This window comes from Nymphalis io, chromosome 19, assembly GCF_905147045.1.
Source record: "Nymphalis io chromosome 19, ilAglIoxx1.1, whole genome shotgun sequence".
In the NCBI taxonomy this organism is placed as follows: Eukaryota; Metazoa; Arthropoda; class Insecta; order Lepidoptera; family Nymphalidae; genus Nymphalis; species Nymphalis io.
This window is the reverse complement of record NC_065906.1, coordinates 1,435,282-1,451,668: the sequence shown is the minus strand read 5'-3', so window position 1 is coordinate 1,451,668 and position 16,387 is coordinate 1,435,282. Positions and strand designations below refer to the sequence as shown.

At 37.1% G+C, this 16,387-nt stretch overlaps 1 protein-coding gene across 2 annotated transcripts in view; it reads right to left on the bottom strand.

Annotated features, from left to right (window-relative positions):
* Positions 1-1,969: 1,969 nt before the first annotated feature.
* LOC126775886 (uncharacterized) overlaps positions 1,970-16,387 on the bottom strand; it is a 34,410-nt gene continuing 19,992 nt past the window's right edge. For both annotated transcript variants that reach the window (XM_050498041.1, XM_050498042.1), the window contains exons 2-16: positions 12,371-12,966; positions 12,116-12,255; positions 11,799-12,016; positions 9,894-10,107; positions 8,906-9,162; positions 7,986-8,185; positions 6,792-6,864; positions 6,572-6,716; positions 6,037-6,304; positions 5,340-5,496; positions 5,120-5,260; positions 4,817-4,967; positions 4,459-4,625; positions 4,193-4,384; positions 1,970-4,110 (exon numbers count right to left, since the gene is read on the bottom strand). In XM_050498041.1, the coding sequence (XP_050353998.1) occupies positions 3,954-4,110; positions 4,193-4,384; positions 4,459-4,625; positions 4,817-4,967; positions 5,120-5,260; positions 5,340-5,496; positions 6,037-6,304; positions 6,572-6,716; positions 6,792-6,864; positions 7,986-8,185; positions 8,906-9,162; positions 9,894-10,107; positions 11,799-12,016; positions 12,116-12,255; positions 12,371-12,966 (3,076 nt within the window). In that variant the 3' untranslated portion in view covers positions 1,970-3,953. The remainder of the gene's footprint in view (positions 4,111-4,192; positions 4,385-4,458; positions 4,626-4,816; positions 4,968-5,119; positions 5,261-5,339; positions 5,497-6,036; positions 6,305-6,571; positions 6,717-6,791; positions 6,865-7,985; positions 8,186-8,905; positions 9,163-9,893; positions 10,108-11,798; positions 12,017-12,115; positions 12,256-12,370; positions 12,967-16,387) is intronic.

The window sequence follows — 16,387 nt, the reverse complement described above, 5'->3', positions numbered from 1 at the left end:
AATTATAAATTTGTTGTGTATAAAATTTTATCTTATAATGATGTAAAAGTCGCAGGTCGAACCTAAACCTTTGAGATATTCTCGTCTCCACTCCTAATACAAGCTGTACGTTTAATTGGAGTGGTAAATAGGAATACTAGTAATTTTTTAAAAAGTTGGCTTTTAGCTGTACTAAAAAATATCTTAGAATTTCACATCTATTAAATTGTTCAAATCTTTAATTATAATAATAATTTATTTTTCAAGTAACAATACTCATACAAAATAACAAAAAAAATAAAATAAACACTACTATCTACTACTTATATAATTTACTGGTCCAGAAATGAAATTTTACAACAGCAGTTTATAAATGTACAGTCTAGTTTGTTAGCAATTATGTTTAGATTTTTTTTGGAGCTGGCCCGCACCCTGTGAACCAAGGATGCACATCTTTTTCGCATGAATGCGTAAAAACATATTCGCTTCAGCAAACATGCGTATAGAAGCGAGGCAACCCAATCGGCAATCTAAAGGTGTTTGTATTGGATATGAAAAGCATTGAATGATTTTAATGTATAATGAGCCCACAAACTACATGTATAAGAAGAGGTACAGTAAGCGCCGAATAATGTTTTCTTTGCCCTTGACGCACGCGCAAATCTTCTGATAATCATGGTAGCTTTTATTGACAATGCTCTCCTCTCCCTTTCAATGGCATTATCATCCTTGAGACTGGTGGTTAGTATATGTCCAAGGTATTTATATTGGAAAACCTGAGTCAAGCCTATTTATTTTTACCGAAGGTATTTTCTACCACTTTCAAAGATCATCATCACGCTTTTTTTACATTATATACAAGTCCATGTATTTTGGCATACCTTTTACAAGTTGTTAATAGTTTTCTTACACCACCAACTGATGCGTAAAGCCAAACCACATCATCAGCGTAAATGATATTATTGTCGTTAACTCCATCAATATGGCAACCAACATGCTGGTTACTGAGTATATGTAGCTAGTGATATAGGCCTATAATTATTGTTATCTGAACTATCACCCGTTTTGTTTTTTATAATAGGTATCACTATTGTTTTTATCATATTAGTTGGCAAATATGCCTCATATTTATAGACAAAAGGAATATAACATTGCCAAGATTCTGGGCAAATGAGGCCAAACATGTTGTAGATGCTAAACGTTGAGACCATCGTGACCAAGAAATCTACCTCTAGCTAAATTATTTATTGTAACTCTTATTCTAATTTTATTTCTAGACTGAAAATGTAGACATTGCAGAACCTAGAGGAGATTTAACAGAAAAGTGATCTACAAAAAGATTTGCTATCTCAATAGAATCACTAACACCATCAATTATATTCAATATTGACGGGGTGATGGTAGATACTTGCCTTTCACGCTGAAGGTTGTGGGTTCGATTCCCACCCAGGACAGACATTTGTGTGCATGAACATGTTTGTCTGAATCAGGGTGTGATTATCTATATAAGTATGTATTTACAAAAGATAAATAGAATATGTAGTATATCAGTGGTCTGGTTTCCATAGTACGAGCTCTGCTTAGTTTGGGATCAGATGGCCGTGTGTGAATAATGTCCCAGGATATTATTATTATATTTATAGTTTATAATTTTAGGTCTCTACGAGTTGGTTCTTGATGCGGATCTAAATCATAAAATACATCATTAAAAGTAATTATTTTTACACAATTACATTTTGATACTACTTAAAATAATAATAATCAGCTGTTCCTATACAAGTCGCTGGGTAATATGTCGGCAAATTATTTGTTCGTATTCAGTCATAGATAAGTAGAAAAGTCCAGAATCGACAGACGAACCCAATAGCTTTATATTTCCTCGAAGTTGATCACTTTTTTAAACTGGGGAAATCTTCAAAAAGTACCTTATATATTCTCCCTCCTAATTCACGATTCTAAAGCCAACTGAATCTTTATATAAAATAAAACATTTTAATAATATTTAATGATTTATTTCAGCGTATTGAAAATATAATTTCACAGAGATTAAAATTGCTGTCTGGAAGTTTACATTAATTATCACACTGTACTCAAGCGAAGCTTCACCTGTCAACAGAACACGCTAACATCACCTAAGCATTGATTTGAACACTGCTTTTGTATTGCTTATGGTACTACTTAGGACTAACTCATGCTGATATTAAGCTCTGATCTTTGTGACATTACCATATATTAAGCCACAAACAATATATAAGTTTACAAAATAACTGTAATGTTACACGGAACCAAATACCTTTTAAATTTGGATTATATGCCAAAATTTATCAGTTAAAATATTAAGATTACATTAATAAATTTATATTAATTAAACAAAATTTTAAAATACCAAATCAATTAAATAAATTATAATATTACATTTATAAATCAGCTTAGCTGCCAACAATACTTTGGTGTAATTTGGTATTATTAAAAGCTGTTTGAAAACAATTGTTTTAAATACAAAATATCTGAACTAAATATATATTTATTTAAATAAATTATTAAAATTTCATTCATAATACTAAATCTTTATAATTTCAATGTTATGGTCATCGACTAGCATCGGTTATCGAATCACTAACAAGAAGCTAAAATAATACAGATTGAATAAATGATGTAAAAATCCCTTATAGAAATCCTTTTACACTATGAAAGCAAACATACATTCAATTCGTTTTTCAAAATGAAGGAATGGAGATAATAATGATGGAATTAAATAGTAAATAAATTCATTCTCCACGTTCAATAACTACAGAGAATCATACTCGTAGTAATTAAGTACATCACTACCGCTAGCTCAGTCTACGTTATTTTAAAATGGCGCCTGATAGTACCGTCACCAGAACAAGACAATATTTAAAAAAAAGCATCAGCCGAAATACTCGCAATATATTATAATACACATTACACACATTTCAATTAATTTCGAAAATAAGGTTTTATGTATTTTTTTAATGATGTTTAATATAATCTGTGACGGTATAACACCTTATAACTAATATTGATGTTCGTTCCACATAGCACCTTAAGTATTAATTACATCAAATAGCCTACAGTGCCAGCTACGTGTTTTTTGTAAATATAATCTGTATTCTTTGGTTTTTTTAATCGTTATCGCTAGTATTAAAAACGTTAAGTTACTAACAATCACATCTGCGTACTATTTGTACCATATCTCAAAGGCGTCGCGGATACTTTTGTAAAACTAGAACCGTTTAGATTCTCCCGACTGAATTCGATTTCTCATTTATATTAATTATAATATTAGTGTGGTTTTTGTGAAACTTTAATTTAAGAAGTTTAAAAGCGATTGTTTAAAATGTTTTTTTTTTATTACCTAGAAATGAGGAATGTGGTCTTGATAAAGACCACATTTTTTGTGACAAGAAGTTTAATGTAATTTTTCTTTTAAATGTATGTGGAATTTAAAGTCAATGACAAATAGTGGTAAATATTTTTTTTTTAATATAGAGGGCAGTGTTTAGCTCTTAATAAATCGATAAGAAATCACTGCATATAGGTATTTAAATTGTACAGAGCATTTAGTAAGTAGAAGACGTGATCCTTATCATAATGGTAACTAGGAATAAATTAATTTAGTGCTATAAGTGAATGATTCAAGGATTTTTTAATTGTAAGAGAAAAAATATTAGTTTGCGTGTATTTTTGATATTAATTTGACCACTTCGGGAATTGACACGAGCGTTTTTATTTTAAAATCAATCTTATAAATGCATAGAAGCATATTATACAGTAACGATTTTTCTATGTTTTTAATAACAATTTATGTGTAAAAAATAATTTCGGATCAATGGCAGAACGTTTTTTTTAAACTTGCGTAACGTTAAATTTTTTTATTGTCAACGCTGATGCGGTTGGTACGTTAGATATTCCCCGGCTATTTTGTTAGAGAAAACTTTGTAAGCATTACGTCGCTATGACCTGGCGTACTTCAGAGCCAGGTTGTGAGGTTTTTCTTGCTTGAGAGAATCCTTGAGTACTAAGTCCGAGCTGGTGAAAGGCGGTGGAGGGACACTCTCTGTAGACACCGGCTCCTCGGTCTCCGACCGGCTCGATGTCTCTGTTTCTGGTCTGAAGTATAAACACCAATTGTTTAAAAATTCCGTGTATTTGGGTGGGAGTACGGGTGTAAATGCAAGTAAGTACTCCGCACCGGTAGCGCCTGCAGTTGAGGTGTGCGAGCGCGGCGAGGTGTCGCAGTAGCGTGTGTCGCGGAGGGGCCGGCGCACGTTTCTCCGGCGGCAGGTCGATGCAGAAGGCGCTCCCGCGACCGTCACCAAGGAATGTCGCGACATAGTTTTCCATGCGCAAGAGCAGTAACAACACATCTTCCAAATCGGCTTCGCTGGAATACAAATAACAAATGGTAATTTTGATTCATATTTGAGCGTGATTGCTGGATGTACATTTGCGACTCACCTCGCTGAGTAGAGAAATTGCGCGAAGTGTATATTGGAAACGCAGCCGTCGCGATCCTCACTATCGGTGTAGAGGTCGGTCTCGCGGTAGTACATGTACAGGAAATCGTTGAGCTGCTTGGCGATAACGGCGCATCGGTCCTTGTCGCACATTTTCGCCGGAGGACCCTGAGGCGTTATTTAAACAGCTACTCAATTAGCTATTTAATATTAATGTCAATAATAATAATATATATTTTTTATATTTTGCAAATTTCGCACAATCGACAAATATATTAGTGGTCGGAGGAGGTGTGTCGGTGTGCAGAGATATCAAAGAAAGCGTGCGTGTCGGGTGTGCGCATGCGCGTCACCTTTACATTGTAAGGCATGCGCAGCGAGGCGGAGGCGCGGCGCAGGAAGCGCAGCACGAGCGCGGCGTGCTGCACGCCCAGCTCGTTGCTCGGAGACGAGATGCGCTTCAGCACGTGCGTCAGGTACAGGCCGAACGCGCGACGGACCTCGCCGGTGCTGTTGGAAACGTTCGATATATAATTGCCGCTTTTATTACTCCTGCGCTGGCAGTAAAATCGGTTGTGTGTTTAAACATTCAGAGACATCATCGAGTGGGACCGTCGAGCGGGTGGAACGAACGATCGAGCGGGTACTCCCTGTGGACGTACGTGAGGCGCAGGCCGTCGGCGAGCTGCTGCTTGACGAGGAGCTTGGCGCGGCGCGCGTCGGCGGCGGGCGGCGCGGGCGCGGCGTCCAGCTGCACGGGCGGCGCCGCGCCCGCGATGCACGCCGCCTCGTAGCGCTGCAGCCTGCGCGCGGACGCGGTGCAGTTTAATGGAAGCTCGTTACTGTGGAGGCGAAGTGGGCCGCGGCGACGGCGAGGCGCACCTCTGCGGCGTGTCGGTGAGGCTGGTGGCGACGGTGGCGTGCTGGAAGTGCGGCAGCACGTGCGAGTGCACCAGCAGGTTGTAGTTGTGCTGCACGACCGCGTACGGCGCGTTGTTGTTCAGCGACGTGGAGCACACGGGCACGCCCGTCACCGGGTCTGTACAGGTGACTCGGTATTAGTCCACCGTTCGTCGATATAGTGTAAAAGAAAATCGATGCTATAGTATAGTATACAATAATTTATATATTTGTACAAACGATTGTGTGTGTTCAGTCAACTTTAAGATGAAAAGAGAATATACTCGTATGATGAAAATAATAATAAAAAAAATGTAAATCTTATGATCTGCAATGTTTAAACTAAGTCATTGACTTACTTCTTGCTTTTTTTATGAAAAATGAAATACACAAAATTGAAACGCACGTATATATAATGTTACCGTCTGTTTAGTTGAAATACGTATATATAAATAAGTACAAAGTATAGCCCTTTAAAAATAAGAAAGAAATGTCATTTTATATTATAAACGTGTAAAGAGTTTGTATTACATTTAAGAAAAAATTGTAATTTTTAAATTCATTTGTTATGTCATATAGTTCTTGTTCATTACATGTCTCAAACGCCTCAAAATCGTATTTATTATTTTACCTGAATATCCCAAACGTCGTCTGGACGTTTACAGCACAACAGACTCACCGAGATACTGCGCGTACTTCTGCCAGGAGTTCTGGCTCGGGAAGATCCGCACGAACCCGCCGCGCCGCGCGTACTGCGCCCGCACGGCGCGCACGAGGCGCAGCTCGTCGCCCGTCAGCGCGCCGCCCGGCCCGCCCGGCCCGCCCGGCCCGCCCGGCCCGGCCGGCCCGGCCGGCCCGCCCGGCCCGCCGGACCCGGCCGCGCCCGGCGCCGGCCCGCCCGCCTTGCCGCGCACGCACGAGTTCTCCGCCGAGTGGACTCTGCGACACTGGAACATTCGATTTAATTAAGCATAACTCATATTCCACATAATTAGCTTACAGTTCCGTTTACATTAATATTGAAGTAATTTTGGATATCTCATGGAAGTTTCATTCTTAAGAGTATCCTATACGTTGGTACGAGGGATATTGAACGAAATTTTATAACAATTATTGAAATTATATAATGAACAGTAACTCAACAGTCCGACATACATAATATAACTGATAACATATATGTACCACGTCCACGAATAGAATCAAAGAAAACTCACAGCTCCTATTCTCATCCTAAGCGAGTTGCTCTGTGGCGACGCTTCGTTTTTAGACATGGGCACAGCCGGCAGCCCGACCAGCGTCAACGTGTCTGCTAGTAGCGCCGACTTGACGCGGGCGTCCAGTGGACTCTCGCAAGCCAAGCTGTGGATAATATAATCGGGAAATTATTAATTATAATATTAAATATAACTTGTGTATGCATCTTATTATAATTACCTAGGCGATAAGTTGATTTCCAGTAACCAAGGCTTCAGCATGTCATCTATGAGTATGTCATATCCAAACAATTCTGTGGAGATAGAGACGGTGAAATTATACTATTTAAAAGAACACTCGAACTTCAGTATTATAATATTTTACTCTACACGATAAAAAATAATATTATTGATATAAATTGGGCAAAAAGCAATCGGAAAATGGTAGCTTTAGTTCATAAAATAACAAAATAAATTTTAAAATTCAATTTAAATTTTTTCAGTTTTTTAATCTTTTTTTAAACACCATAAAATAGTAGCCGCCATTTTATTACGTATTATGGCCGTATGATTTGTACTTTTACTATTTCCGTAACCAATGTTACCACATTAACTTAATTTATCTGAACATTTGTATCATCAAGTTTACTCAAATATTTATCTCTGTATTTGTATAGTTTTTTTTCTATATATATAATATAAAGGGTAGCCGGACTGCCAAACGGGCCACCTAATGATAAATAGTCACCACTGACCCATGAACATTAACCATTATTCACAACGTCAATGCGCAACCAACCTTGCGAACTAAGATGTTATGTCTCTCGTGTAGTTACACTGGCTCACCCACTCTTCACACAGGAACACAACAATACTATCGTAACAGCCTGTGAATGTCCCACTGCTGGGCTAAAGGCCTCCTCTCCTCTTTTTGAGGAGAAGGTTTGGAGCTTATTCCACCACGCTGCTCCAATGCGGGTTGGTAGAATTCACATGTGGCAGAATTTCAGTGAAATTAGACACATGCAGGTTTCCTCACGATGTTTTCCTTCACCGTAAAGCACGAGATGAATTATAATCACAAATTAAGCACATGAAAATTCAGTGGTGCTTGCCCGGGTTTGAACCCACGATCATCGGTTAAGATTCACGCGTTCTTACCACTGGGCCATCTCGGCTTTTAACAATACTATATGGCGGTAGATTATCTGATGAGTGGGTGGTACCTACATAGACGGGCTTGCAAGTAAATGTCTTATGTATTTTATTATTATTACATTCAAGTCTTTACTTTTATTACTGCCTACAAATATTATTTTCTAACATTCAACCTGTTCTTCGCGTGAGTACAGTAATGACCCATAATATTTACTTCAGACCTGTAACTGCCCATATTTTACTTATTAAAACTTAAATGTTAACAGCTGGTACTCACCGAAGCAGTTGAAATGGCTCGGTACGAAAACCCTCGCAGCGGCTGTGATGGTCTGAGCTGAGGAAAGAATGGATTTCACCACCAGGTCTTCGATGGCAGCCATCAGTGCTGCTGTATTCCGACCTTGCTTGCGGAGGTGGCGGAGAAGAGCCGATAGAGTCCACTTATGACCGATGTTACCAGCGTTGGGATCGTCACACCTACGTAGACGATATTTATGAATTGTCTTTAATCAAAAAATTTTCAATGATTATGACTAGTCGAAAGACGGAACCTATCAATATTGTGACGAGCCGGTTGGCGTGGTTGGTAGATACATGCCTTTCACGCTGAAGGTTATGAGTTCGATTCCCACCCAGGATAGACATTTGTGTGCATGAACATGTCTGTTTGTCCTGAGTCTGGGTGTAATTATCTATATAAGTAAAGGAATGGAGGAATGAGCTCCATAACTCAAATTAAGAGAAGGTTTAAAGTCAGCAGTGGACATTTATACTCTTACTTTTTATATAGGTGCTATTGTTACCTTGAAGACGTATATTGGCCATTAGTTGGACTCAAAAGGTCTCGAACGTGGAAGTTCTGCGACGCGTCAACCAAAAACGGCAATTTTGGAGACTGTCAAGAAGAGAAAAGTTGCATATCTCGGACACGTGCTTAGGCATGAAAGATATGAACTTTTGCAACTGATTATGATGGGAAAAGTTGCCTGAAGGAGAGCTGTTGGGCGCAGAAAAAAGTCTTGGCTGTGCAACATCCGTGAATGGACGGGAATCGCGAGTGCTGTCGAACTCTTTCGCCTCGCGAAGAACAAGAAAGAGTATTTAAAGCTGACTGCCAACCTTCGCTAGTCGGAGTGGCACTCGAAGAAGAAGAAGAAGTTACCTTGAAAGAAATTGTTACTTAATTACAGTTCTCACTTGATGTAATCCGTGTGGTATTTGTTGATGCTGTAGTTGCAGAGGTGCATGCAGGGGTTCCAGAGGTTCTTGTTCGTCTTATCGTACTTCACCGTGGCGAACCTCACGAGTCCTTCCTCGTAGAGATAGATCAGAAGTGGATCTATAGATGTAACGCACACGTACAGACGAAGGTCACACTTGTGCCCCCCAATGAGGAGGGGTTTGTCGATGTACTTCGCAACGACGACGTTCTCCCCTTTCGGTATTTGTTCAGGCTGCAAGCAATTTTTTTTTATAGAATAGGAAGGCGGACGAGCATATGGGCCTGATGGTAAGTGGTCACCAAACGCCCTTAGACATTGGCATTGTAAGAAATGTTAACCATCGCTTACATCGCCAATACGCCACCAACCTTGGGAACTAAGATTTTATGTCCCTTGTGCCTGTAATTACACTGGCTCACTCACCCTTCAAACCGGAACACAACAATACCAAGTACTGCTGTTTTGCGGTAGAATATCTGATGAGTGGGTGGTACCTACCCAGACGAGCTTGCACAAAGCTCTACCACCAGTAAATATAATAATTATATATTATCAGGGTGATTATCTTGAAATATTAAAATGTATGTGTGTAATCATATTTTCTTCGAGTGAGATTTTTAAAGCACTGTAGTTTTGGCTAGTGTTGGATTGCCTTGCTATATGACTAAGAGGAATAGAGAGTTCACCCTTATTTACCCACACTCATGAACACATCATCACCACATGCAATATAACTTATACATACATATATCTCGATGATGACGAAAATAATAAATGGTGTGCGTGTGAGCTATACCGATGTCACACATACATTAACGCAATGACAATAACAAATCTTACGCTGACGTCATCTGACGTCCGAACTCTCAGTTAACCCCTACCGTGTACCGAAAGTTCAGGTGTTTACACGTAAAAACCGATCACCTTTTCATCATTTGCTGTCTTCTGACAAATAAGCTTACCGTATTCACTATATATATACCCCGACCGCGGCTAGAAGCTGCCGGTTTCACGATCCAAGGTCCCTTCGTCCTGTAATGCGTCGTGCACAGCTCCTTATACTCGACAGGCATGAGGAAGGTGGTCGGTATGAAGTCGAAATGCTTCAGGCCGCGGAAGTATTGCATCTTCTCTATATTCTTGAAGAGTTTGTCTTTGCGAGTTAATTCATAAGACCTGCGAAAGATGTTTGTCTGAAAAATAAGTACTGAAATGATATTAACCTGATTTATTATTGTGAAGATTGAAAACTGTTTTTAAGATAAGCGTTACTATTTTCTTTTACGAACGTCAAATCAAATATGACAGAAAGAGATATCGCCGTTAGCGATACTTAAAGCAGTCGAAGTAACATAGTAAGTAGTAAGTAACGATTGTCGAATTCGTTTGTAAAAAAGGACAAAATGCCCATACATTTTGTCGCTTTCTTTCTGTTACTATGTAAAATGTATCAAAATATCTTTGGTTTGAACTACTACTAACGCCACCTAGTGAATAAAGTTTACATCACTGATCCCACGTGTTTTAATACTTTCATATGTCATATTCGATTTATAACGTGAAAGCGAACTTTGATCGACAATTATCTAATGCACTTCGTCTAGCCCCCCAGAGCTCTGATAAATATATGTTTTTTCAAATGGGTCAGTATAAGTTATTAAAAGTATTAAGCAGCAAAAGTTTTCTTTATGCAAATAATTATGACGTCATGCATTTTTGACCAGCATGACTTTTTTATTTTAATATAATTATGGAGTTACCTCTCTGATAAGGAGACGTATGTTTGTGTATAGAAAGTGTCCCATAAATGTAGCAATGTGAGTAATTTGAAGGAACGCGATAATAAACGACGATTATTGGGGATATTTATTTAAAACAATTATCATTAAATAATATTAAAAAAAATTTTTTTTACTCAATTTTTATTTCATACATTTTTAAGTTATACTTGTCTAAATATTTTAAACGCCCTTATAAAAATGCCCATTCCTTTTTACAACTTTACGGTACTTTCATCAACTAATCTTTTTAAAAAAAAACCTTACTAATATTTTGTGGTTTATCTCTAGCACATATGACTACATCGGCACAAATGTTAATTTCAGATACTTCTGGCAACAGAAACGCCATTCTGGAAATCTACGAATTTATATATGAACCTTTATTTTATACATAATACCTTTTATTTGGTGAAGACCCATGAGATACTTCTTACCTCTTCACTCCATAATTATAATTAATTATTACAATTAAGCCAGAAGACAATAATCCAGACAAGAGATACCTATGCATATTACGAAATACGTTGCCACAGAAAATAAGATGACTTAAATAAGCCGTACTTAAATAATAATAACTTATTGCACTAAATACGTATATAAAAATAAATTCGTAATAAATTTTGAAGCCAAAGGTATTTTTACCTCGGATAGTGGTTGACCTTTTGTAGTGGTGAGAGGGCCTTCAATACGTCCAATGGAATGAGCTGATGGGACCATAGCAACACCCACTTAGAAGAGTCTGAATGAACTTGAATCAAACCATGCGCATCTAATAAGGCTTGCACCAGGTTCGTCCTATCCCGAATGAAATTAGCCTCAATAATATTTGACGGAATTTATAATACTCATGAAACTGAAGCCTGAACTGTTTACAAAATCTTTAAACATATTTTGAAAATAATACTGAACTAAAATTCACCAACTCAGCGTGTGGACTCAGCGTCTGAATCAGCGTGGTGGAATAAACTCCATTCTCTTCATGAGGCCTTTGCGCAACTACTAACTGTTACTATACTCCTACTTCCACCAAATTGCATTGGTGATGGAGCAATTTTATCAGATTTTTGGGCTTACACCAAAACTTACCGAGGGAAATGATTGACCCGTTGATAAGGTGTGAGAGATCGCAACACGTCAGGCTTGGGATGCAAACCAGCCCACATAAGGTTGAAATCCTTTGCATCCTGCGAGGCTTCCTGAAGTCCGTGTGCTTGGAGTAGTCGGTGCAGTAACTTGGTTTCAGTGTTGACTAGTTTGTAAGTGATTTTTAAAACGCGCGCCGGCATGTGGCAACTTTCTAATACCTTTACGTGAAAAATATTAACCATTAGGTCAAACATATATATTATTTTTAAAGTAAATGCATTTTTTTAAGAAACAGCAATTGAATAAAAATTTGAAACCTTGACGCTGTCTACGTCTTTAACCAGCATATGTTCGGAGTCGTCGCTTTCTAATGTCGGCGATAATGTCCTCTGCACGTGAGTGTTCTTCCGTTTGCTCTTGCCTTTACTCTTCTTCCCTTTTTTTTCTTCTTTTACATCTAAAATTCGGACAATACCTTTATTTTTTCTCTACTCTTATCAATTTTACTTATGTATTGAATAAAATAACGATCATTCATGATAAATCGTAACGACTTGAAACCCTAGAATTACCTTTCGTTGGTGGTGGTTCCTCTGGTGGTTTGATATTGGCAGTTGTGTTTTCGATATTGAGATTCTTCTTCAGCGTTATCTTGCTCAAATCATTAAGAACGTCTTCGATATCTCTCTTGTGCTCAGTTGGTTCGCGTCCTTGTTCCTCAATGGACATCGTTTCAGGCATCTCAGCTTCACTAACGTGCCTAACAACGTAAGCTTGCCCGGTAAATTTATTGCTATTTCCGAACGTTTCCATCACATCGTGCATAATATTTTTTGGCCTAACACTGAATGAATGCGGTTCTGCTACTAATCTTTTCGCCATGTTCTTTGCTTTGTTTAACAATATCGTGGTCCCTGTATTGTTTCCGACTGTTTTCGTCGTTGATTCCATGGAGGGCGTACGTGATGCGAGGACGCAGGATCTAAATACGAGTACGGCGACCTTGGATCCAATCGGCCCACCCGATACCCAATCTGATATCGAGCCCTCATTTTCTTTTTCTTTGCTGTCATTTGTTTCGTCGTCATTGTTTCTCATACTGCCCTTGTCTTGTTCTGTTTGAAGGCCCGATGTAGACGGAATAGTTGTTTCTGTTGATACATGTGGACTGGAAAAAGATAAATAAACAAATTATTTTATATTCACACTCAAAAACGAACCTATGACTTGAGCCGTGATTTGTGAAGCTTATGATTGATATAATTTATCTATAACGATGAAGTTTAGACGTGCTAGGATGTAAATTGTGATTGACCAATTAAATTCAATTAAAACATCATTTTAATCCTTAATACTAATTGAACTAACATTAGAAAATATTGACGGAAGCAAAAGCATAAGACGACAAGCACGGTTGAGATGATCAATATTTATAAATTATGACTATAATGTAAAGAGCCTCATGTGTTCTACGAATATGTATCGTGAAAAGTTTTTTTTTTTTTAAATGATGTCCTTGCATGCATTTCGCAAAGTAACGATTTCGATCAATTATTTTCATTAAATAACATAATAGACCAATTATAAAAAGCCAAGCGTTATTCGATCAATTACTTAAAGCGTACCTTGAATATATCGATTTGAATGACTATCGAATGTATTGAATGAATAATGAGATTAGTTATGTGGCTTATGTATTGTCTATAAAGTTGTAATTGTTAAAATGATAATAGGCATGATGACAGTATTAAAGAATTAAAAAATAAATGATTTTACAGAAGTAACTATTTTAAAAGGATTCTAAAAAATAATCCCATTTTAATATACACATTGAGATTAATAAGATTTTTAATTAAACAAAAGTATAAAATTCTGCAATCGGCCATTTTATTTGAAACACCAATCAGAGCGAATGACGTCACGCCTCTGTATCTATAACCGTTTCTCTTGAACAGTTGTTGTGTTTACGCGTTTCAAAATTAATTTTGCATCATTTAATTAGTTGAGTCGTTGGTTATTCGGGGTTTTGTTAAGAAAATAAAACAAACAACCAAGAACCGTCAATGATGGAACAAGGTTTTGTTAAGGCAAATTCCTCTAATTTGCCCAGGATTGATTTGTTGATGTTAGGAGAGTTTCTTTCATCAAATAAAGACTTGTTCATCTGATTTCGAAATGTGAAAACTTCCTTGTAAGTACATTTTTATTTATCTTTAGTGTTATCATAGGTTTTTTTCTGTTAGCTATATAGTATTACTCGCATATGAAGAACCCTTATATTGTTACAAGTAAGAATTTTTAAGACAATATTTCATTTAGCTCCACTAGTACTGAATTTGTGAATTTACCTATTTACGAATACTTCTATAAATCTAAATATATTATAAACATATAATAAATCTTTATGAATCTCTGCCTCTATATATTTAAATGAAGCACCTAACCCAACTTTGTCCATTGCCACCTTCTGTATTCGTATATTAATCCCAATTTTGTTTATTTTAGATCCTCACGACCGTCATATGGGGATGATGATGGTGTTGATATTGATGTATTTTTACACAGAGGGACCGCACACCACTTGTTGGAATTCATTTTTAACCTTAGAAAATACGCAATAGTTTCTAATTTTCTTCGTTGAGTATAGACACAAAACAACGTTTACTATGGAGTGACGTCACGTTCAGGCGCCATGACAACTGCGGGTGTTTTCGAGCGAAATTCAAAATAGGTAAATGGAAATGCAATTATTTACGTAAACAGTTAGTTTATTACTGAAATAAAATTATTTTCAGTAATAGTAGACGTGTACCTACATTATAGAAGGTTACTTCAAAATCAGTCATCATGCCTATTAATAAAATCTAGTATTGATGTTGAATATTTTACGTTACGTTACGATAACTTATCTCAAAGATTCAAAGCCAGCTGAACAAGAGAAATTGTTTTACACGAGTGTGTACTGCAGCCTGTACTCCTTTATATTTCAACAGTAGACCTAACTTTCGAATGCATGAGTCATCATAAACTACTAGTTCTCTAGTTGTAAGTTTTAATCTCAAGGAATACTGATGACTTCTCAAAATATTCGAAGCTATTTTTATTTCTATCAACACACACACATTAGTTATTCTATCGGCAAACAGCAATTTTTGTTATGTCTGTATTTAAGTTATGAACCGCGAATAAGTTAATGTGCTAGCACAAGAGACAACATCTTAGTTTCCACGAATGGCGAATTATTGAAATCACTAATAAAAACCAGAAATACCAGCTTAACAAACCTTAGAACGGAGAAAATGTTGATTTATGAAATAAAAATCAATTATGTTAAATATAAGTTAAATTTAAGTACGTTTTTATGTTTATCAATGACAAATTTTACGAATTAGTTTTAGTTAACATGCGAACGCGACCATATGGGAGGTACGGTCAATGTTCAGTGTCGTTCAAGAAATGGTTGTGAACTTATAAGGCGCCACGCGATGAATTCCATAACTGCTTGAAGTGCCCTTATACAGACCGAAGTTATTCTATTAGCATTAAACATTTATTTTTTTGCTTTGCAATATACTTGCCAATATGGTTACATTATGTATTATGGTAATAACGAAAACATTATGGTAATAACGTAAACATACATACATATATAACATACGTTTTTATTTTACTTTAAGCCCAATTGTTTAGAACATGTGTATCCTAACCGTATATTGTGGGTTCATGCTCAGGCAAGCACCATTGAGTTTTCGTGTGCTCAATTTGTGGTTGCCATCTACACTGTCTTGCCTCGTAAAGCACATAAAACCTAACGCATGCGCTTACATCGCCAATGCGCCATCAACCTTCAGAACTAAGATGTTATGTCCCTTGTGCCTGTAATTACACTGGCTCACTCACCCTTCGAACCGGAACACAACAATACATGCTGTTTTGCGGTAGAATATCTGATGAGTGGGTGGTACCTACCCAGACGAGCTTGCACAAAGCTCTACCACCAGCCAAATATACACTGATGAAAAAAAAGAGAAGACACAAATATAAACATATTCCTTCAGTTTAGGTACTTGAATTTAATTGCGACGTAAAGTAAAAAATATGTTAATATTATGAAAGTACCGTAGCATTCAATTAAAATTTTAAACAATACAATAAAGTTTCTATGAATAGCGTCTTGATATGTGATGTTTAATTCGATGCCGTCATTTCGTTAGCTTTATGGTGTGCGCTGATTCATAAGACGGAGTCTCTTCCTGCAGTTCAATGAGGATTTGAAATAAAAATAAAGATAGCAATAATGTGTAGTAAAAAACTTCTATTTGAAAAAAGTATTTACATATATGTATATACCGACTTTAATGGTCATCCGCCAAAGATTCGAAGTCTAGGTTTCGAAGTCAGGTGTTAGGTATAAAAAAGTAATTAATGTCCTTCCTTGCGGTGATTTGATTCATACCGAGTTTCATCAAAATCAGTTCTGTGGCTTAACCGTGGCGGCTCAACCGATAGACAGATCAACTTTTGCATTTATAATATTATTATAGATAACGACGATGACTGACGATTATGATGACTTTTTATGTAAACGT